The 24,990-nt window shown below is 34.4% G+C and overlaps 2 protein-coding genes across 11 annotated transcripts in view; one reads left to right on the forward strand and one right to left on the reverse strand.

Annotated features, from left to right (window-relative positions):
* The window catches only part of TBCK (TBC1 domain containing kinase), a 277,680-nt gene that overhangs the window by 194,846 nt on the left and 57,844 nt on the right, over nucleotides 1-24,990 (reverse strand). For all 9 annotated transcript variants that reach the window (XR_010156332.1, XM_016951969.4, XM_001170662.7 and 6 more), the window contains 10 exons: nucleotides 18,207-18,348; nucleotides 16,762-16,822; nucleotides 15,264-15,325; nucleotides 14,589-14,650; nucleotides 13,482-13,630; nucleotides 10,971-11,109; nucleotides 8,816-8,915; nucleotides 2,567-2,616; nucleotides 2,198-2,327; nucleotides 1,083-1,181 (listed from right to left, as the gene is read on the reverse strand). Coding sequence is in view for 8 of the 9 variants with exons in the window: in XM_016951969.4 (XP_016807458.1) it covers nucleotides 1,083-1,181; nucleotides 2,198-2,327; nucleotides 2,567-2,616; nucleotides 8,816-8,915; nucleotides 10,971-11,109; nucleotides 13,482-13,630; nucleotides 14,589-14,650; nucleotides 15,264-15,325; nucleotides 16,762-16,822; nucleotides 18,207-18,348 (994 nt within the window). In the remaining variant the exon portion in view is untranslated. The remainder of the gene's footprint in view (nucleotides 1-1,082; nucleotides 1,182-2,197; nucleotides 2,328-2,566; nucleotides 2,617-8,815; nucleotides 8,916-10,970; nucleotides 11,110-13,481; nucleotides 13,631-14,588; nucleotides 14,651-15,263; nucleotides 15,326-16,761; nucleotides 16,823-18,206; nucleotides 18,349-24,990) is intronic.
* Nucleotides 4,622-24,990, forward strand: part of AIMP1 (aminoacyl tRNA synthetase complex interacting multifunctional protein 1) — a 109,499-nt gene continuing 89,130 nt past the window's right edge. For both annotated transcript variants that reach the window (XM_063808992.1, XM_003310404.7), the window contains exon 1: nucleotides 4,622-4,667. The gene's annotated coding sequence lies outside the window, so the exon portion shown is untranslated. The remainder of the gene's footprint in view (nucleotides 4,668-24,990) is intronic.

Consider the following 24,990-nt stretch of genomic DNA (forward strand, 5'->3'; position numbering starts at 1 on the left):
GGCTATTATCAACTTCTTTGAGACATTCATTTAATGAGAGTTGGACAACCTGATACCTGAAGTCCTCTCGAACTTTAGCATTATATTGTTCTACAAGTCTAATGATTAATGTATGATATTGAACAATTGGCATTCTTGTAAAGTAACCAACTAAACTCAAAGGTATTTGTAGACTCTTATCAAGGGAATCAGGAATGAAGAAAGGAAATTCTTCAAACAGAGGATTGAAAAGGATTAAAAATAGTTGAGGATTTCTAAAAATTTTTTTTTAGAGTCAGGGTCTAGTTCTATCACCCAGGCTAGAGTGCAGTGGCACAACCAAGGTTCACTGCAGCCTCGAACTCCTGGGCTCAAGTAATCCTGCCTCAGCTTTCCAAGAAGCTGGGACCACAGGCATGTGCCACCATTCCAGACTGGAATTCTTTAAAAAGGAAGGATAATTATCTATAAGAGAATATAAGAAGACAAGATGACAAAGAAATTGACAAGAAATGAAAAAAATCTGGCAAGAATTTGGCCCATTATTATGATTGATGTCATCGGAGTTCTCTGTTAGTATTGCAGGCCACCATAATTTGTGACACATCTCCTTTCCTCACAACCACAGAGAAAGTGCTATTTCTCTTGGTAGCATAGTCCAGGTGGAACAGGTGTGCCAAAAGTCACTAAATTATGTTAGTGATTTTGACAAGTCAGATTAGATGGAAAGATTTCTCCAAATTTAGACAGAACCATTTATAAACAGATAATCATATTCTATAACAAGCATACTTTATAAGCAGGACTACCCATTTATAACTGATATATATTCTTAAAATATTCTATGGTAATAATCAAAACATTTTCTGTGACCACTATTAAACGAAACATTAAATAGCATAATCTAATAAACCCTCAATTATATTTTTCTATTCTATTGTTTTCCTATATTCTTTCCACTTAAAATTGCCAAATATTCTAATGCTTACATTTTACTATATAATTTTCTAATAACTAGAAAAATATATATTTGGAAAGCACTCTCCTTCTCCATCCTTTCTTTGCATAATTAATCAGCTTCTAACCTTTTCTTTTTTCCTTACCTCAACTCCCAGAAGAGCAGCCCAGGTTAAACCTCTCATAAGAGGAGGAATGTCAACTCTTGCTTCTTTCCAGATTTGGTTTTTTTTATATGGATAAGCCTATGATATCAAAAAAGAAATGAAAACGTCTCAAATTACCTAGTGCCATCTTTTAGTCTAGACAGTTCTGAATATACCCATGAAAAAACTTAAGTGACTTGCAATAAATTTCAAAGTATGTGCAATTATTGTGTCTGGTGTTATTAATACACATACATAAGCAGTGGAATGAATCCCTAACACCTTGAAAAACTCGTATTATATAATTAAGAAGAGCAGCTGATTCTACCTGATTTTTAATCCTTCCTCTCTATTTGATGCTCTGGGGGGATTTTAAGTGAGTCAGACGGAGGATAATAGTACCAGTCTCATACGGGTTAAATAAGATAATGCAGGTAAAGCACTCTGTTAAAAACGTGGTGATAGAGAAGTAATCAATAACTATAAGCTACTATTATGAGTACTTCCGCATTTTGCATATAAATTTATACTTTTATAAATTTGTCTTAGGAGAAATTTCTAGAAGAGTATTAATAGGACAAAGGCAACAGATGTTGTTAAGGTTCTTGATATATGCATTCAAATTGTTTTACAAAATGTTTCAGTACATTCACATTTATTCCAACAGAATGAGAGTTCCAATATCATTGCATCTGTGCTCACTTTGCTAATGCAGTATGGAAAATCACTCCTATTTTAATTTGTATTTTTTTCATTTCTAGTGAAGATGAACAATTTGCATAGATTTACTAGCTGTATTTATATTATGTACTCTATCCATTTCTCTGTTTCAATATTGATGTTTTTCCTGTTGACTTTTAAGTCTTCTTTTAAAAAATAAAGACATTATTCCTTTTTCAACATGATTTTGCATATATTACCACACCTTGTTTTTACTTTTTAATTTTACTTACTAAGAACATGTATCATTTTTAAAATTAAAGAAAGCTAACTGAACAAGATAGGTCATAAAAATTAATCTTCTTATTACTCAAGATTCCCTAAGAATTATCGAAAAAATTTTTAAAAAATTCCATATGGGCTATTGTTAACACTTTATACTTTAGAATCCATACCTTTAGCAGCCTGTCAAAGAGAATAATTCTATTTAGTTGGTACTCTGTATCTTTCTCTCTGATGATTAAAGGGAGCGTGGCAGCTGCAGACAACTCATTATTGCTGTTTGAATGAGGTAAATTAGACTGGCTGTAAAAGAGAACAAAAGCAATAAAAAAAAAAAATGGACAAAAGGTACAAAATTTTCTTTTTTTCTCCTAACTCTACCGACAGTGATTTCAGAAAAAGCACAAAATTTTAATAAACCAAAACCTCAGGTTATTATTTTCTATTTAGGAAACATTTTTCAAAGAAAATGTATAAAATTCTTATAAATCTAATATAAATAGAAAGAAAAATAAATCTAAAATGAGACTACATATACTCACTCATCTTCAAGTAATGGGTAAAATGCTTCTCCACCAACATCTTTCAATCTCTGTGTATTTAAAGACAAAATATTTATGTATAAACATATTGGGCAGAAACCCTGATCTGTGTTTAAAAAGACAAGTAATATAACAACTATAAATTTATAAAGGGACCTAGAAAAGTATAAAATAGAGTCTAAAAATCAGTTCTTACCATAAACATGCAAGCATACAATGCCCCTACTGATTAAGGTTTGGCTGTGAAAAACAACTATTTTTTTCTTATCTATAGGTATCACTCATAAATGTTAGACACTTATCATGATATATTTTCCAAACAGAACTCAGAATTACTAGCACTAGTATAAAACTTAATGAATAGGAAAAAAATTTTAAGTTATATGAAGAAAGATGATTAAAAAGAGGTACTATATAGCCATGTATATACTAAAAGAACAACTTAGATTTATTTTTGCTTTGGCATAATACAAACTAAGTCAAAAAGAAAGGTGCTAGAAAAAGGATTCCAAAATATTTCTCACATCATACTTTGAACGTGTATGATTCAAATAGCTAATAAATCAATGGACAGAGTTCACTTAATGACAAAATCATTTTAATAAATGTTGTTCCAAATAACAACCCTGACAGGATTACAGGTATTCTTCAAAATCATAAGCAGGAAGGCAGTAGTAAAGTAAAATGTTAACCACATCCTAAGCAAGGTGATTAAAGTTAATGCCATCTTGCCTGCTGCTCTGCTGTTCAACTTCCAACTTGAAGGCAGAATGTCTGCTCCTATGGGGATTGACATAGAAATTCAAGCTGTGTGTGCAGCAAGCACTGATCTTCTGTTGATTAGAGTCTTTGTGCACCCATGTGAGTTATTCCCAGAATTTTTAAAGCTTAAGAAAAATCTTTTACTCAAACTAAGAATTCAGCAAACACTGAATTTATGCCTGGTTCTACTCTAAAAATCAATGTGCTATGTACTTATCCTATTTTAAAAAACCTTTAGGTGTATCTTTCATATATTAAAATTTTAAGTAAAGAAATAAAATTTTCCCAAGTTTTACTGCATTATTAATACACATAAATCTTTTTAAAGATTAGTTTTCAGTATACTGTATGTCATAGATTTTATCTAATTAAGTATCTTGTCTGTCTTTTCTAAATAAAAACTTAGCACATTAGGATTTTTAAAAGGTGAATGAAAACACTAAAGATAAAAATTATTATATGGTTTCCATATCATTTTAAGATTCAGCAAATTAATATTTCTTAATAACTACAGAAGAAGAGAATTTTAAATTTCACAAGTAGAACTGTAAAGGAATTGAGACATTTAGATTTGAAGCCTACATTCATTTAACTTGGATTATATTTAAATTGAAGAAACAAATTAAGAGCAAAACAAAATCAGCTGGAATCATATATTTTGGATGTAATTTATTGTTCGCTGCAGAGTATTGTTACTTATTTTGTTACTTTCCACATCCTTTCTTTCAAAGAGATTATAAATTCAGAGTACTGAGTAGGAATAATTATATATTTTAATTTTCTGTTGCTGGCATTATGGCAGACAAGAGATTCTAATACTCTCCTACTACATAACATGTAAAATATTAAATGGTTAGATAAGCTTTAAAACATAAGGAAAATGCAGTGATAACAGATATAAAACCAGGCCTAGAGAGAAAGTAGTTAATAACTGTGGTCTAGAGATTTAGGCCATAATGGGATAAGGGTTTGGGAACCTACATAACAGACCTTCAGAATGCAGAAGACCCTTCTAAAGCCACGTAAAGAAAAAACTAGGGGAATTGCTAGCTTAGACAGAAAACAAGGATAGGTACCTATTTCAGCTTTGGCTATGAATGGTTAAAAATAAAAAGGCTAGGACTTCCACTTTCTTATACAAAATATAAACAGCTTAGAAGGCATCATTCTTCCTCTAACAAGAAAAATGCTGAACAAACTGAAAATCAAGAACTCATCTCACATCTGTCAGAATCAGAGCATTGTGATGTCCTCAAAGCTGGAGGGACCCTCGAATACAGGGAATCACAGCTCAACAGGAACAGAGCCACTGCTGGAGTCTGTTAAGATCAATTAAAAGGTAATTATCTAATACTTGCAGGCTGAGCACAGACTAATACGAGAGAGAAAAACTTCTGGAGGCCCTGCCTTAGGGAGGCCTTCCTTGCTTCCATGAGATTAACCTCCGCAGGTCCCACCAGGTTCTCAGGGTGAAGATCTGAGAAAAATACCCTTGACTTCCTGCAGGGGGAGGTGGAAAGTAACCAATCTGCCTTCCTTGCTTCCATGAGATTAACCTCCGCAGGTCCCACCAGGTTCTCAGGGTGAAGATCTGAGAAAAATACCCTTGACTTCCTGCAGGGGGAGGTGGAAAGTAACCAATCTGCCTTCCTTGCTTCCATGAGATTAACCTCCGCAGGTCCCACCAGGTTCTCAGGGTGAAGATCTGAGAAAAATACCCTTGACTTCCTGCAGGGGGAGGTGGAAAGTAACCAATCTGAAATACAGCCAGAGTACTCTGTTTTCCTTGAGAGGCCTGTCTTAAAGGGAAACTCTTCCGTCAGGTCTTAACTAACTTGGGTTTTACAGAAATCTAACCAACTTGGGAAGGAAATATTCAACTCCAGTCCACTCTAGTCTTTGATGTAGGGGAACAGAAATACCCAACTCCAGCCCCTCTAGCTTTCCTGTCTCATGTTGGGGAGGAGGAGTGGGAGAAGCTGAGAAGCCTTGTGAAGGTCACAGCCCAGGAACACAGGCTCACTAAAAAACTGGGACTTAATGATAAGATTATAAAATACTTCTCCCCTATACTTTACTATGATATTAATAGGGCTTCTACATAATAACAGGATTCATTCCTTCATTTAGTTATTATATAGGAAGAAAACATATAACACATCAAATGAAGAGAAGTACAATGGAGGAAAAAAACAAAACAGGATAAAGAATACAAGGGATAGGTGTGGTGTTGCTATTTTATAAAGGATGGCCAACAAAAGCCCACCAATAGGTGACATTTTAGCAGAGAATGTAAAGAAATGGAAGCACCGGAAGAGTGTTACAGGCAGTGGGAAGAGCAAGTTTAAAGGCCTTAAAACATATAACTTTAGAAAATGATTTAAAAACAAAATAAACAACCTGAGTAAACTTATAACCATTAAGCAGACTGAAGTAATGATTACACCCAAATAGGGATAAGGAGCCCTTACAATATGGTTTTAAAGCTAACTCCCATGAAACATTCAAGAAATAGATACATGTAATCATATCAAGTCTTTCAGAAAATAGAAAAAAAAAGGCAACACTCTCCTATTTATTTTATGAGACTAGTATACACCTGATACCAAACTAGCATGTGCAGTAAAAGAAAAGAAACTCACAGGCCTATCTCAAATAGAAACAGAAATGCAAAAATTCTAAACAAAATATTAGAAAATCAAAACACAAATGTATAAAAAAGGAAAAATGAAATCATGATCTGTTTGGGTTTATCCCAGAAATATAAACATGGCTCAACATTGAAAAACCCCATCAACATAATTAAATCCATTAACATAATACATAAAAAAGCATATGACCATCCCAATAGATACAGTAAAAACACTCAGTGAAATTCAACACCCATTCATAACAAAACTTATAACTAAGAATAGAAGACCTCTATAACTCAATGCAACAAATATCATACTTAATTATGAAATATAAAAAGCAAACTTTTAAAACCAGAAATTAGACAGGAGTGCCCACTATTTGTTTCTATTCAATAGTGTTATAGACGCTCAGCAAAAATAATGAGAAAAGATGAAGTGAGTAGATAAGAATTGGAAATGAAGGAAAAAACCCTACCTTAATTCACAAAGAAAACCACAGGGAATCTATAGACATACTATTTAAAAAAGAATAGGTTCAGCAATGTTGACTGACACAAAATCCACATAAAAAAATCAATTGTGTTACTAATCATGCACAAAACAGTAGTTGAAATGGTATTTTTAAAAATATTATTGATTTTTTTTTTTTTTTTTTTTTTTGAGACGGAGTCTCGCTCTGTCGCCCAGGCTGGAGTGCAGTGGCGCGATCTCGGCTCACTGCAAGCTCCGCCTCCCGGGTTCACGCCATTCTCCTGCCTCAGCCTCCCGAGTAGCTGGGACTACAGGCGCCCGCTACCACGCCCGGCTAATTTTTTGTATTTTTAGTAGAGACGGGGTTTCACCGTGTTAGCCAGGATGGTCTCGATCTCCTGACCTCGTGATCCGCCCGCCTCGGCCTCCCAAAGTGCTGGGATTACAGGCGTGAGCCACCGCGCCCGGCCTATTGATTTATTTTTTAAAATCCTCTACTGGTATACTTAAGATTTGGTACATTTTACTACATGAAAAAATATTATTGATGTATATTTTAAACTCATCTACTGGTATACTTAAGATCTATACATTTTACTATATGAAAATTTTGCCTAGAAAAGAACTATAAACAAATCTTAAACTCTAATGTGTAAGCTGAATTGTAGTAATGTCTTCATTTTACTTTGAAATGCAAGAACAAAAAATATGATGGATTGATGAATAGCTAGAAAGATAGACAGACATGTGATAAAGCATGTAAAATGTTAATTATAGAATCTAGGTCAGGGATTAGCAAACTGTTTCTACGCAGGGCCATATAACAAATATTTTTAGCTTTGTGGGCCATGCAGTCTCTATTGCAACTACTCAATTCTGCCAATGCAGAACAAAACAGCTATACATAATAGGTCAATGAATAGGTGTGACTTGATTTTGCTAATAGATCATATCAATGCTTGATCTAGGTGGTAAGTTGTTCACTGTAAATGCTTTTCAACTTTTCTGTTTAAAAATTTTTATAATAAAATGTTGGAAAAAATCATACTCATACTTAACATATATATATATATATTCTATATACAAGAGCAATAATAAATTACCTTAGGAATAAATCTGATAACTGATATACAGACATTAAAAATAAAATTGTTATATAAAATAAGACAAATAAATGACATATTTATTTAAGCATGTTCAAGAAATAAAACCCTACATTTTAAATACATCAATTCTCTACAAATTAACTTATCAATTCAATGCAATGTCAATCAAAACCCTATAATTTTTTATGAAGTTCTTTATGATGATTATAAAAATCAGCTAGTAGAGGAAGATGTTAAAGAGCTCCTACTCCATTTTGAGGACAAAAAAACTGAAGGTCTTCCCTTGCTAGATATCAACAGTTCACATAAAACTACAGATTAAGGCAATGTGGTATTTGCTAAAATTAGAAAAACAGGCCAACAAATCAGAATATCAAGGCCCAGAAACATATCCATATACATAGAAAAAGTTGGTATTATAGATCAAAAAAGTGAAGAGAAAACTATTCAATATATGGTACTGAGACAAGGGGTATTTTTTTAATCAATGAAATATGATATTGGATACCTTCCTTACAACTTAATCTAAAATAAATTCTAGGTGGATTAAAGAACTAAATGTGAAACAATTATTTAAATCTTTTATAAGGAAATATATAAAAACATTATAAAACATACTTAAAACCTTGCTATTACTTTAAATAAGTTACAAGAAAAAATATATCAAAATATATTTGACTATAAAAGAAAATACTGATAAAAATTTAGAATTCTATTCAATAAAAGAATCAAAAAGTTGAAGGAAAAGCCACAGATTAGAATATATTTCCATGACATATAGCTCACAAAGATATGATATCAGGGACATAGTTTCAAAAGTCCTCAAATCAATAAGAAATCACTCAACAGAAAAACTGACAAGAGATATGAACTAGTAATACATAGAAGAGGTAGGTGAACTGCTAGAATATGTGAAAAGACTTACAACTGCACTATAATCAGGAAATTAAAAATCAGTATTACAGCAAAATACCTTTCCATACCATTGGATTAACAATTTTTTAAAATTTGATAAAAGAAAGTGTTACCAGGTAAATAAAGAAATGAGAACAGTTACCCAATGACGGCGAAAAGATAAACTGATAAAATCATTTTTGTGAACAATCAGGTAATAAAGCTGAAGTTGTACAGATGCAATTCTACTCTGGGGCACATATTTCACAGAAGCTCTCCCATATTTTGTGAAATCAAAGAGGCATACAAGATTTCTTGTGTATCTGTAAGGTTTTAATTAAAGAAAAAAAACTAAAGCAGAACTGTCAAAATATCTTTCTTACATTTCTTAGCTGGCATAACGACAATGTCACAGTGGTATCATCTAAAAGCGAGCTTCTATCTCGACCTTGTCCAAAGCTTTCACCATCCTCAAAGAGAAAACTGAAGAGAAATTTTTAAAAATAATATGTACACAAAATCCAGTTTATTGTTTCTTCTAGAAAGTAAAGTTTATTCTAAGTCATCAATCCCTTCATCAAAAAAGAATTAAACTTTAGACTGGATGTTTAATAAAACAATGTTTTTTTAATTATTATTATTATACTTTAAGTTTTAGGGTACATGTGCACAATGTGCAGGTTAGTTACTTATGTATACATGTGCCGTGCTGGTGTGCTGCACCCATTAACTCGTCATTTAGCATTAGGTATATCTCCTAAAGCTATCCCTCCCCCTTCCCCCACCCCACAACAGTCCCCAGAGTGTGATGTTCCCCTTCCTGTGTCCATGTGTTCTCACTGTTCAATTCTCACCTATGAGTGAGAATATGCGGTGTTTGGTTTTTTGTTCTTGCGATAGTTTACTGAGAATGATGATTTCCAATTTCATCCATGTCCCTACAAAGGACATGAACTCATCATTTTTTATGGCTGCATAGTATTCCATGGTATATATGTGCCACATATACATAAACATATACATATGTGCCACATATACATTGCATATAAAACAATGTATTGAGATTTCTTCAAACAAGTCTCATTTTCAAATATCTCTTGAGTTGGTATGAATATAAGTATAGAGAATTTCAGAAAAACAAAAGTGTCATTTACGACCCTTTGTTCATGCAGTTTCAATGCTAACAGTACTCTCCTGACATTAACTCAATGTGTTCCCAAGAAACTTTATATGTGTAGAAAAAGATAAAGGGAAGATGAAAGAAAAAGCATATTGGATAGTAACCTCATAGAAGAAAGGATATTAAATAATAAATGAATAAAATTTGTTTACAATTTCAATAAATTACTTTTAAGAATCTACATATCCTTTAAACCATTTCTTCTTGGAATTTCCGTAATCTTACCTCTAACTTTCTACTTAATTCAATGTATGAATGGTATAATCAAAGTTAACATTTAAAAATCAGATTAAGAGAGAAAAAAATAGAAACTAGTCAATCCAAACAATACAAAAGTTTAAAAAGTAAAGAAAAAAATGATGAGCAGATGACTTCTACAGTTGCCTACAATAATCAAAACTAAGTCTAGAAATCTAAAAATTAAAATTTTATTTTATTTTGAGACAGGGTCTCTCATTCACTCAGGCTGAAGTGCAGTAGCATGATCTTGGCTCACTGCAGCCTCAACTTCCCTGGGATCAGGTGATTCTCCCACCTGCAGCTGCCTGAGTAGCTAGGACTACAGGCACACAACACCACGCCCAGCTAATTTTTTTTCTTTGTAGAGACAGGGTTTTGCCAAGTTGCCCAGGCTGATCTCAAACTCCTAGGTTCAAGCAATCCACCTGCCTTGCCTCCCAAAGTGCTGGGATCACAGGCATGATCCACCATGCCCAGCCTAAAATTAAAAATTTAAAGTATTAGTAGAAGCTCAAGAAATTTAGGTTCATATTTTTATGAATAAACATGAATAGCAATGTTAATAACAATCTTAGCCCCAAGGCTGTAGAGGTATTTAACTTCCAGTCTAATTTCTAGCATGATATCTTCGTATACAGTTAGGCAGATTTTTTTGCAACACACTAGCACAGTAATGATCTCTAGGACACGCAGTGAGACCACAGAGTTCATTTACATTTACAAGTATATTTGGAAAAAGAACATAGTTCTTCATAGTAGGAACATTAAGCTAGTTTTTAGTTAACTGTCTTAAATATTCTATTGTGACTTGTGTATTTTTCATTAACATCAATTATTGCAAGATATTCCATAATATTAACTTCACTTCAAGTAGGTCACAAAGCAAATTACTGATCAAAGACAACTGATGGGAACTCTGCAATTAGAAACTTTGGCCAATCAAACAAGGTGTTGATTCCAATTGCTTCCAATAATCACTTAGCTGGGATGCCTACCAAAAAAATTTTAAGAACAACCAATTTTCAAAAAAAAACACCAATTTTCTTTTTTATTATTACCATAGAATTATTACCATGTATTTATTTATTTAAATTCCCAAGAGAAGTTTCTTTCCTTACTTGGGGAGTGTGCAGATAGGTGGTTTGGATCGAATGATTTCCTTGTTGACAAGCTCTTTCTCCAAGTCACCTCCAGCCAAACACCAAAGGTAATAAACTTCTTCAATAGATCTTTCTGCCAGGTAATCATTATTTATATCTATTAAAAGCAAATTTAAGGAATCATTGTATTATATTTTCTACTTTTATTAAACGTCAACAGGCAGTAATAGCTGCCATTCTAAAAAAAATAAACTCTGAAGAACAGACTTCCAGTTCCTAGTTCTGATTGTAGGGAGCCTGAAATTTGCTACTCCATCCTAACAACAAATAAAAAGTTGAACAGACTGAAAAATCAACAATTCTTGGATCTGTAAGAGAGGTGAGGACATAGGACAAACTTCTGTCCCCAGGACTGGAGACAGAGAGGAGAATAAAGGGAGCTATGGCATTCTGGAACAGACATTCATGAGCAGTGCCTCAGGAACCAGTGCCAAGTTTGGAAAACCTAAACTGTAATTGATAAATTACTGGAGGCTCAGTGTGGACAAGTCTGAGAGTTAAAAACTCCAGAGGGAACCAGTCAAAAGGGATAGCCCCACACTTTTGTGAGTCTGGAGACTGACAAGGTTCTCACAGTAAATATTGGAGGAAAATGCCCTTATGTTTCCAGCAGTGGCAGAGGAAATGTAACCATTCTGAAATACAATGAGCACTGTTCTTAACAAGGTCTGTCTTCAGGATAAACCGGTTAGTCAGAGGCTAACTCACTTAGATAATATCAGAGCCTAACTGACCTGGAGAGGGGAAATACCAAAATGCAGCCAGCTCTAGCCTTCTATGTGGTAGTTAAGGTATGGGGAACAGAAGCATTCTGTAGTAAGTCCTACAATTTAGGTCTCAATCTTTAAGTGAGCCAGTGACTCTAGACAAAGTGTTTCCTTGCCCTTAAGGGGTGGCTAGAACGAGTTGGAGCTTGATATTTCCCCTCTCCTACTGGAGGTATGCCATGACTGGCAGATTCTGATTCAATTTTTGTAATAATTTGAATGCTCCCGACTGAAAATAATATACTACTAAAAGTGGCTTATATAATAAAGACATTTATTCATCTCTGTTAATAAAAATCATAGGTACAGGAGGGGCCTATGCTTATCAAAATTCTAGACCATTTCCTGCATTCAGAAGAGAAGAAAGTGGTGAACCTATGCTGCAGTACCTTTCTTGACAAGAAAATTTGTTTTTTCCCTATAAGTAGCCCTTATGTCCAGCACTTTCATTTAGATCCCATTAGCCAACTCTAGTTCACAAGCTTACTGCCCATAGCAAGGGAAACTAGAAAAAAACATCTGGAATTTTCACCCTTTATAATGAATACATAGTATTGGAAATTTTACACTCTATATTGGAAAAGGAATAAGGGGAGAAAATAGCACATGGGGAGGCAACCAACACAAATTGTTCCTTCCCTCATATCTCAAGGCAACGGCTGGCTGCCTTTTCTGAAGTCTTCCTTGATGTCCCAGACAGAAATACAGAATTAGGTGCTCCTGCTATGCTGCCATTGTGCTATATTCATATTGACCTTCATTTATAACAGTGATTGTATAATTAAATGTCTGTCTGCCTTCCCATTTGGCATGAATGTTACTTAAAGATACAGTATGTGACACATACCAGGAACTCAATAAATGTTTAATTGAATGAATGTTTAGTAACCATTTTCTGCTATGACTTAAGTCATAACAACTTTTCAGAATAAAGTTAACTGGTGTCACTAAACCTTACATTCCAAGAGTCGTAATCTTCACACAAGAATTGAAAGTCTAAAAGCTGATATTCTCTTCAATATGCAGAATATAATGATATGTAATTCTTATCAATATTATTTTTAGAGATCATTTATAAATAAATTATATAGAATATCAGTAACTTAAATAGAAAGGATAAACTGTTAGCTCAAATGTGTGTGTTTATGTGTATTCTAGTCACTCCTTAATGGCAAGAAAGCAATTGTTTAAAGGCTAGAGGCAAAGGCTCACTTAAAGATTCAGAACTAATCACAGGATTGACTACAGAATGCTTCTGTTAACTTTAACCACCACACAGAAGGCTAGAGCTGGCTGCAATTTGCTATTTCCCCTCACCAGTTCAGTTAGGCTCTGATATTATCCAAGGAAGTTAGGCTCTGACTAACTATATATATATATTTGTGTGTGTGTGCATATACTTTGTTTTTTGTTGTTGTTGTTGTTTTTTGTAGAGACAGGATATCTCTACGTTGACCAGGCTGGTCTCAAATGGCTGGCCTCAAGTGATCCTCCCTCTTTGACCTCCCAAAGTGCTGGGATTACAGGCATGAGCCACTGCACCCAGCCAGTCAGTTATATTTTAATCACTTCCAGAATTGTCTCTTAATTCCCATGATCCCACCAATATATATTGTTGATAAATTCAAAGCTGAAAGTAGGACAAGGAAACTTCTTTAAAAACAAGGCTCATATTATTCTCTATGCTTTAATTTATCATTACCTTTACACAACTGACTGATATCCTCAGGCAGAGTTAAATCAGCACATCTCAGAGAAGATGAAAACAGACTGGCAGGTTTGGTAAAGGGGGTATATAAAGGTGATACCTCACTGAATACTTTGTCCTTCATTAATTCATCTGGGGTTGGCCTTGAGAACATTTAAAATACAGAGCATGAATGAAAGTCATAAAAAATTTCCTAGAATAATGGCATACATTCAAGAGAATGGATAAAAGTCTTAAATACCTCATTAGCAGAGAAAATAATACAGCTCTCTTTTACAGAGTCTAGATGCATACTTTTATATTATAATCAAATAACTGTGAGTAAATACTGAATTTTTTTTTACTTATGTTGTACTTTACCTCATGATGTATCAAAAACATCATTCCATAAAAGCTTCTGCATTGTTTACTTTTACCCTGACTAGCATTCACCTGCTTTACTGAATATCTTAAATAATTAAATAATATTTATGCAAACTATTATAATAATACCATTTGGCTTTTCTTCCTGTCCTTTAATGTGGTACATTGACACAAAACTATTTCTCTCTGACATGTCTTGATAAAGTTGTTTTTCTAAAGGCAAATTTGTATACATTATTTTCAAACATTACATACTAAAGGAATTTAGGGATAGCTGTATGACTAGTAGTGACATCATCAAGTCAAAGTCAATTAATGAAACTTCTAAGAAATCCTTTTTTATTGTCAACAATTGTTAGTTTATCACACCACTGATCCAAGTTCATTGCTATAATACATATTGACAACAAACTTTTATTCTCATTTCACTGATGTTATTATTGGGTCTAGGAATACCTACATTCCATAGTTTAGTTAATATTCTATTTAAAAGCTTGGAAATGAACTAGTAACTTCTTTAGTGTATGTCAGTTTTCTGACCGTAGTTTAACTTTAATTACTTTTTCATTAATTCACAAAAAATGAAAGCTTACATCATTCACAGTTATGATACTGATGTCAATTATATACTACTCCATATGTACATTATCTTTAATCCATTATATTAAAACAAGAAAAAAATCAATTGCTTATGCGTAAAGGATCTCAATGTAATCCCAATCTCTAAATAATATCAACCTCTTAGAAGGATGGAAGGTGAGGCACTTCTTCAAAAGATCTATCACAGTTTCAGGAAGCTCCTGGTAAATAAAGAGAGAAAATAATTAATTAAAATGATCAATTTAGAAATATACTTTATTCAAATGTTTGCTAATCTAGAAGTTTTTGATGTTTTTAAAGTTTTTATTTGTACTTTATACAAATGTAGTCACTGTGAAAAAGCAAATACTTAAAGAGAAATAAGCATTGCTTTAAAATAGCTTCCAACTGGATCCCAAGTGTGTAAAATAAATTTTCATTCACAGATTGCTATGGTTTGAATGTGTTCCCTCCAAAGTTTAGGCTTCATGAACTTTGAAACTTAATGGCCAATGTGATGGTATTAAGAGGTGAGGCCTTTAAGAAGTAATTAGGTCATAAGGGCTCTTCCCCTGGCGAATGGCATTAAGAGGCTTATAAAGGTGAGACTTCACATAGCAATTGCCTAGCTTGCCCTTCTGCCTTGTAAGGACAGTGTTTCTCTCTCAGAAGACTGCAGCCCTCACCAGACAACCAAACGTACTGGTGCCTTTAACTTGGACTTCCTAGTTTCAATAACTGTGGAAAAATAAATTTTTGTCTTTATAAGTTACCCAATATCAGGTATTTTGTTATAGCAGCACAAATGGACTAAGACCCAGATTAATGACAAACCTTTATAATGTCCAAACAACCATGCTCTTCAGCCAGAACTATTAAAGTGTCATCTACACAGTCTATAAAACAGAAAAACTATATGAATAAATGCTATTTTTCTAATCTGTCCAACAAACCAGAAAATAAACTGATCAAAAATGTTTTAATGGAGTAATGCAATTTTGAAACTTAAAATACTGAAAACTTTACCATTTTGTTAAATTTCTTTACATGTTTTGATAAAAATGAAAAGCTTCAGATAAATACTAATTGAATAACTGACACTGAAAGATATCAGCTTAAATAGTTTGATAAAGGAGCAATTCCTTTACAAGGAAGGTAAAGATACTCTAGCTCTCTCTGTCTCTCTCTAAATATACACATGCAGACACACATAGCTGACCCTTGAACAACATGGGTTTAAACTGCACAGTTCCACTTATATGTGGATTGTTTCCAACCAAACATGGGTTGAAAATACAGTATTTGTGGATGCGAAATCTGCATGTATGTAGGACCGACTTTTCATACACATGGGTTCTGTGGGGCTGACTGTGGAACTTGAGTACACATGGATTTTGGTACATGTGAGGGTGCTAGAACCAATCCTCTTCAAGAACTGACTGTATATAAACAGCGCTTTTTAAGAAGGCTTTGTAGTTTTGTTTTGTTTTTTCATGATTACAAGACTAACTTATTTTTATTGTACATAATTTGGAAAATGTACTTAAATTTATTTGGGAATTTAAAGTATAAGTTTAGGTTACAGACCACATTTAAGAATCTCCAAGGCTTCTTAATAGCTGTAGTATCAATCTTTGTAATTAAATGTGGTAAATCTGGTAAAACTTTTGCAAATTTATTTATAATTCATTATTATTTAATGTTTACTAATACTTTCCTGTACATATTCTTATTTGTAAATGTTTTTAACTTGGATACTAATCTGTCACTCTTTTGCATAGTGTTCTATCACTGTTTTTCTCTCCTTAATTACCAAACATGCTTAATTAATTCCACTCTAAAGTAGATTACATGAATTTTTATTAATTTGAATTATACATGTTTGGATCCACATACATGAAAATTCATATGAGCCTTTTATAAGGAAAAATCAATATTCTTCTTGAGTTGTTATTTGTACATGATTCATCAAATAGAAAGATAGTCCAAAAGTTAAGATACATTGTCTGAAGGTAAACTGCTACAGAAATACAATTTTATATTCTCATTTTGATTTCACAAGTTAATTTACTTGGCTAGATAATAAAGCTGAGATTATTTCCATTTAGGTTAAAATTCCTCAGATAATAAAGAAATTTCTGCTGTAATATTTTAGAAGGGACCTCATATGCTGTTCTGCTGATCATTACCACTGATCATTAGCAACTTGAGTAAAGGGAGGATATTTCAGTGTACTCACTATTTCAAAAGAACACATCCTCAATGTGCATGATTACTAATAGTTAGTAAGTTATATTTATATTTGAAAGATAAGCAATTGTATGACACTTACCCAAAGTAAGCAAAAATTTTAGTCTTTCAGAAATATCCAAGCTCTGAAATAATTTTCTTCCCTAAATAAAATGAGAAAAGAAATTTCTATTAATATTTACATGTTTTTTCTAGGAAGGCATTTTTCTCCCCTTATAGCTGAAACTAATTTTATCAGGCATCTTTATTTATCTCCAAAAGTTTTAATGGATTTTTAAAGTCAGCTCCACTAAAGAAAAATTACTGGTGAAATAACATTTTAGAAAGTGTTGCATAATAGTTATCATTTAAACATTTTATACATCTAAGGGTCATTACATTCTAGTTTGATGTAAGCATTGTTCACTTTTGAGATCCACACATACCTGGATATCTAGATGTATTCCAGGCCATGTGGAGTCTTACTTTATTGAGACCAAGATGACTCCTGGGTAAGACTGATTATACTCTTTCGCCTACCGAGCTAATTCTTACTTAAATATCATGATTCGGGTAGTCTGTTTCTCCATTAAAAAAACTTCATAACACTCCTTCCTCTTACCACAATAACTTCAGACAGCCATCCTTCATGCTCCTACAGCACCTGGTATATTTTAAGATGCACACATTATATTTTAATTATTTCCTTATTAGTCTGCCTCAGGAGGCTCCTTAGTATAAGGTCTGGAGTCAAACACTTATACCTTCAGCATTTATGAGTTGAGCAATGATTGTGTGCCAAATTGGACTCTTCCACCATCAAATAGTTATATAAATTTGGCAAACTACTTAATACCACCTGAAGTTTCACTTTTCTCATCTGTAAAATTAAAATATTAACTGTACATATACCACAGGTTATGGTGAGGGTTATGTAATGCAGAATATGCTTCATTAATGTTGGCTATCATTATATTTCTCTTATCATAAACAAATTAAGCTTATATGATCATTTAAATAAACTTAGAAGGAAAAGGCTTAAGATTACCTGGTGTTTATAGAAAAAAGAGATGCTTTGATTTTTTTTAATACAGAAGAAAAAATGTTCTTAAACACTTATCAAATCAGAACTACAGGTAGAGATCATTGAAAAAAGCTGCTATTCTTCTCAATCTTACATTACTTTCATATCAATCTTCTAAAAACGTAGTTTTCATTTCAATATCTTGTTAAACTTTTAATGGTACTCCATATATCTCATATAACTTAATATAAACATCTTAACTTTGTAAAAATATACACATTATAGAGATATCAAAATAATATACATCTGGTAACATTTACATTCACACTTAGTAAAAGTATGTTTCCAGAGATGCCAAAAAAATGTGAAATTATCAAACATGATTAAGTCAAATTAAGCCTTTTCTCCTCATATGTAATTAATTTGTACAGCAAAAACATACTATTATTAACTTTCCTCTCCAAAAGATTATTCCAATAAATGCACAATTTCCTTTTATTATATTAATATTTCTTTATACATACCACACAAAGCTCAAATAAAATGATTCCAAGAGACCATACATCTGATTTGGGGCCAGAAGGCAATGGTTTTTTACTTGGCATGTGATCAGTGGTTTTGAAAATTCCCTGTGCAATTACCTCAGGGGCCAAGTACGAGGGATACCTGTAATGATACATTAAAATAATGAAAAATTACAACAGGGAAAGAAGTGATAGTACATTTTTACAATCAATGTGGTAAGATCTATGTAAAAGTCTCATGCAATTAAATTAACAACTGTTGCTAGAAAGCATTCTAAACTAACCATCATAATACAGAACTTTAATGTCAAGGAATCAAGAGTAAATATACACAAGTCTGAAATAGTTTTAAAACCTTCATGTCTCCCTCCAGCATTAGCTCCTTTATTTGCTTCTCTCTGTGTTTTTAACACAGTCCTCTAGGCTTCCAAGTGTTTTTCCTTCCTTCTTATTGCCTATCTTCCCTTAATGCTGAATTAATATTTAAAGTGCATTTTATCTTTTAAAAAAGTATTTATTTTTAGTAGTAAGAATGTTAATGCTATGAAAAAGACACAAATTGAAAAGTAAAACTCCTATCTCTACACCCCTGTCATCCATACATATTTATGTATATATAACTTTGTCCACCCATCACCTCTGCCCCACATGGTGGAATACTATACATATTGCTATGTACCTTTTTTCCACTTAAAGTGTATTTTAGAGATTGTTCTTTAAAAACACAAGTATAGAGTTTCCTCATTCTTTTTGAAAACTCCCAATAATTTCATTGATGTACTTAATTTGATGAAACAAAAACATTTTGGAACTTCCATTCTTTTGCTATTACCAATAATGAGATGAATATATTATGACTATTACATATCCCACAAGTATATGCATATAAATGACAGATATATTCTTAGAAGTGGCATTCCAAGATCGTAAGGTATGTGCATTTTAAATTTTGATTTACCACACCAAGTTGCCCTTTGGGGAGGTTGTATCAATTTATATTGTCATAAGTAATACATGAGGGTGCCTATTTCCTCACAACTTCACTGACATAAAACGTTTTTTGAAAACCGGTTTAGCAAATATTGAATAAATGCAAAACACTGCCTATTAAATATGAATAAGGCATAAAGAAGAAAGCTTCAATGAACACCCATGTACCAAGAAGCAGTTTAAGTGAAGAACATAAAATTATCACCAAAAGTCCCTTTGTGCTTCTCCCTGATTGTATCTCCACCCCTGTTCCTCCAGAGGAGAAGATACCTGGAATTTTTGTGTTTGTCATTCTCTTCCATTTCCTGATGGTTTTTACCATATTTGTATCCCTAAAAAATGTACTGTTTAGTCAAGCATATTTCTGAACTTTATAACACTGGAATTAGGATGACTGTATTCTTTTGCTCTTTCAATCAAGATTATCTATATTGTTGCATGAAGCTATATCCATTAAATTCTTATTTCTATTATATGAACATAACATTATTTATACATTCAAATGGCAATGGCATTTAAGCTGTTTCCTGCTTTTTATTATTAGCATTATGAACAACGTTGCACAGAATGCCATGTATGGTATACATCTGCAAAAGGTTCCCAAGGTTAACAACCTAGACCCAAATTTCTAAGCCATAGGATATGTGCACTTTCTACTTCATTACACAATGCCAAATGTTTTTCAAAACGAGTTATACCAATCTATACACTTGCCAGCAGTGAATGACTGTTCCTATTGTTTTACTTCTTCACCAACACTTGATATTTGACAGACTTTTTAATGTTTAACAATCTGGTATATAAAATCTATTGTGGTTTTACTTTGCATTTCCTTGAAAATTAATGACATTGAGGCATATGTTCATATGTTTATTAGTCATTTGGGTTTATTATTGTGTGATATGCCCATTCAAGTCTTTCGCTTATTTCTCTAGTTGTTTTGGGGTCCCCAAGACCACTCTCATGTTTAGAAATTCACTAGAAGGACTTACAAGACTTAGCAAATAAGTGTACTCACGGCTAAGATTTATTACAGTGACATAGTAAGGGCATAGCTGGATCACAAGGGACAAAGATAGAGAGGGAGTCTCCAGGAACCTATATACAGGCTTCCTTATGCTCTCTCCCTCCTATCAGGGATCACACAGAATACATTCTTCTTCCAGCAACAAAAATATAGCACCATGTATGTGATGTATCTTTCATTTTCTTTTCTTTCTTTTTTTTTTAACTTCTTTCCAATCTTGAAGAACAAATGTTATGTGATGTTTCTGGCCAGAGAAGCTCATTGAAAATCCAAGGATTTTATTTGGGACTTGTCACACAGGCACTCTCTGCCTGGCATGTACAAAAATTCAAGAACTCAAGAAGGAAAGCAAGTGTTCAGCATAAACCACTTTGGTTGTTTACAAGCACAGTAAACTAGCCTCAGCAGTTAGGCATCCATGGGGACATTTCTGCAACCCAAGTTTCAAGGCAACAGCCAAGGGCAAACATTGCTAGCAGGACTTAGTTTCTAAGGATAGCAGTCTTAGGCTTCCTATGATAATCTTTTACTGCACAGTTGTTCTTTAACTCCAGATACTAATGTCTTCTTCAGTAATTATGACTTGAAATATTTTCTACCACTTTGTGGTTTTGTCTTTTCTTTCTCTTTACGGTATCTGTTTATGAATGAGAAGTTCTTATCTTTCAGTTGAATTAAACTTTTTTCCTTATACTTAATGATTTTGTCAAAATAATCTGTTAATTTTCTCAAAATTTCAGTTTAGCCTTTTATATTTAAGTTTCTTGATTCATCTAGAATTCATTTTTCATATGATGTCAGACAAGGTACAACTTATTTTCCTACATAAATAAGCAATTGAGCCCTGTTCCCTTTATTGAAACCTCTTTCTCCTCAAGTAGTCTGCAGTGCCAGCCGTATACTAAATCAAATCTCCACACATACATAGGTTTGTTTCTTGGCTCCCTCAACTGTTCATTTGGTCAATTTGCCTAAGAGTATACTATTACACTATTTTAAATAAAATATTTTTATATAAAATATATTTTATTAAATAATTACTGAAAATTGTTAAGAGCTCTCAAAACATACATACCTTTTAGTTTCTCTTTGGGAAAATGCAGGCTCTTTGTAGGTGTTTGTTCTTCTCTACATACATTTTAAAACTATCTTGCCAAGTATTTTCTCTTTCACATACAGTTGAATTTTTATTGAAAATAGATAAGATATAAAGACAGGTTGTAGAGAACTAACATCTTTACAATACTAACCCTAACAATCTATAAACATGATATCTCCATATTTATTTAGGTCTTCTATAATGTCTCTCAAAAAGATTTATATTTTTTCCATAAAGGAACATATCACGGGATTTTGTGGTGTCACTTTGTCAGGTGGAAACCTCTGTGGCCAGTGGTGCCTTTGCCTGAGTTTTGCTGGGACCCACTGGGCTCGTTCCATCCACTTGGACTGGCAGGCTGTGCTCAGCTCGTGCTACTGGCCTGGATGCCACGCGGCCAAGGGAGAGCCAGGCATGGCGTGGCAAGGGGTGTATGAGTGAGTGTGGGGTCTGGCCACTGTGCACAGCCAGGCACACTGGCTGTGGCATGGCAGGCAGGTCCAGGTGCTGGCATAGGCACTGGCTTCCTGCAAGGCTGTGGTTGGACCAGGTGCGTTGCAAGCAGCTTCCATGGCTGGCACCAGGGAACATGGTTGTGCATGGAAACTTGGAGATGCCAGGAACTGCAGAGCCCCAAAGAGAGTGTCACAGCCCTGGCTCAGAAAGCTCCTAGGTCTGGGCTCCCCAAAGGGCTGCAGCTCCTCTCTCCTTCTGTCTTCTTTCCTTGCCACCCGCAATGTGGCAAGCAAGGGGTTGTTTCAGCCCTGTTTGTTATAGCTGTTTTAGCTCTGACATTTGGCAGGTCCCAAATTCTTGTCCTGCATCCAAGAAGAATAAGGTACATGGACAAGTGAAGGGTGAGCAAGGTGAAGAGATTTATTGAGCTATAGAACACCTAAAGAGACCCACAGTGGGTAGTTCCTCTCCACTGGCAGGGTGTCCCAAGGAGTGTTCAACACTCAGCTGAGAAGAGACCCTAGGGTGGATAGCTTTTCCCCTCAGGTGGGGTGTCCCTATGAGCATTCAGCCCTCAGCAGAGAGAAGACCTTGGGGTGGGTAGCTCCTCTCTACAGCTGGCCATCCATCATCTGCTCAAGTCTGGCTGAGTCCAGGGTTTTTATGGTCCTCAGAGGGAAGAAGTGCACGTCCATTGGTCCATGGGCGGCCATAGGTGGGCCCAGAAAAAGCACCACAAGTTCCCACTCAGGTCCACGGGACCTGCAGCCCATCTCCCATGCTTCAGGCCCTCCTGGGCTTGAAGGCAGGGCTTCACCAGGGACCTGCCCCCTTCTACCCAGGAACCTGTCTGACTCCTGTCACTCTTCATGGTGCCCAGGCTATTCGTGCCACGGAGCGCCTGCCCGCCAGCACTGAGCTGCCCTCAGCCCCCCTTCGGACTCCCTCCCTTGCTTGTTGGTGTCCGAAGTCCACAGGGAGTCAAGGCAGCAGGGGGCCGGAGTGTCAGTGCTGCCTCGAGTGTGCACACACCCAGCCGGGGTCCAACAGCACCTGGGCTTGACCCCAACATCGCTCCAAGATCAGAGTGTGTACAGGGAGCCGGGAGAGGCCAGGCAGTGGGAGTAGACATTTCCGAGCCTACAGCTGCACCTGGGAGAGCAGGGCTCCTGCCTGCTTCCGGCCCCCAAGAGCACAGGGAGGCCTGGGTCTGCAGCACCAACTTAGCAGCTGCAACTGTGCCCGGGAAGGTGGGGCTCCTGCCTGCTCCTGGCCCCCATAGGCTCCGTGAAGTGACAGCCCCAGCAGCACCTCCTCCACACTGCAGCCGGCATCATGGTAGTGGCCATCCCAGACAGGCCGCCACTGCCATCAATACCTGATTTGATTCTATAAAGTACTTATTTTGCCTGTTCTATATCTTATAAAAGCTATACACGGTATGATGCTATACATGTTTGTTTTATATACTATATATTTCACATACAAAAATTTAACCTCCCATCTCAATTAGAAAAAAAAGAACTACATACCTGAGGGCACTTGCGTATCTTTTTATAAACCCTCTGCAACTACCAAGGAGACTTAAATAGAGGATATACTCAGTATAGTTTTGCTTTAAAAAAAAATTCCTATCAAAAATACCCATTAGGATGGCCTTACAAACAACAATTTAAGAAGCAGGTAGTAAATAAGGATTAGACATAGGAGCAATTGCTAAATTTGAATCCCAGTGCCTAGAAATAAAAGGAATAAGAACCGTTTTAGAAGAGAGATGGAGTGAAATTTTGCCATACTTATTACATATGTGCATGCCCTTTCGTCATTTATTGTCAGATTTAGTCATGAGCACCACAATCTAGATTTTAAAACCAGTTAGATTAAATTATGTCCTCTTACAATGATAAGTATAATCAAAATGTATTTAAATATATGTATCATCTATGTAATATATATTAAGTAGGCATTCAAATATTATTTCCATTTTTCTTCCTACCTTTTCTACAGCTACCTCCTCACACTATCATTGCTAGTACTTCTTATTTACATTCAAAATACAAGTCAATTAAGTCAGGGAATGTGACTTAAATTCAAATGGGTAAATTTGTTTTTTAACTCCTTTTTCATTTTAATAGAATGATGATGGTGATACCAGTATCTTCTTATGATTTGCTCATGTATTTCTCTCATATACAAATTCGTATTGTGTTATTTTACCCTAAGATGATACTGCTCTTCCAAATGAATGTGTGATATCTCTAGAAACAGCTGAAGTCTAGTGGAAGCAGCACTAGACTAGATGTTATAATACCTGTGTTCTAATTTCAGTTCTACCACATATTCTCTATGTGATTTGGGTTTCTTCATCTGTAAAACTGGAATATTACTGCCTACGTCACAAAGCTGTTATAAATATTAGTGAATATATAGACATTAAATAAAAATAAAAAATTTAATACAAATGCAATGGTATACTTTTATCATCACCACAATACATCCAGAAGTCAGTTTTCATCTTTTTTCCTGATTTCCAGCACATCTAATCCAAAAATAATAATAATGAAAAATCAAGCAAAACTACAGGTAAATTGTTATATCAAAAACTTCTGACAGGACAGAGATAAACTTTGTTTCAAATATTTTAGTTTCCCTTTTAATCACAGGAAAATTATTAAAAAATAATAAGCTCTAGAATTGTTATTTAATGTAGTTCATCTTTTTTCAACAACTTTCTCTTCTGTAGCATAGCATTTTAACACTCAAAGACAATTACCAGAACTTTGCTGTGAGTATGACTGATGAGGTAAATAAAGTGGCTTTCATCATCTGTTTGATGTTTTAACAAGGTATTAAGCTACTGGCCAACTGAAATGAATGCCCAATTTCCAACTCTTTACAGTATTTTGAAACAGATGGTAACATTTTACTTTGTTGTTCCTTAATATTTGTCTTTTGAATCAACTGCAAGCTTCTTCTGGTGTAAATATTTTCTTTCATGCCTTAGCTGTTTGATCACTTTATTTTTCCTGGCTAATGTTTCACATTTTGCTCTTTGATATTTTCTGGTAAGACCCTTTGGGTCTAAGACTTCAAAGCAAGCCAGACCAAAGGGTAACACAAGACCAATTCTTATCCAAGCATTTTAAATTCAAGTGTAGCTCTTACTTGATATGCTTTAAGAAGAATCACCTCCTTTCTTCGATTCATCACTG

This window comes from Pan troglodytes, chromosome 3 (genome assembly GCF_028858775.2).
Source record: "Pan troglodytes isolate AG18354 chromosome 3, NHGRI_mPanTro3-v2.0_pri, whole genome shotgun sequence".
Lineage (NCBI taxonomy): Eukaryota > Metazoa > Chordata > Mammalia > Primates > Hominidae > Pan > Pan troglodytes.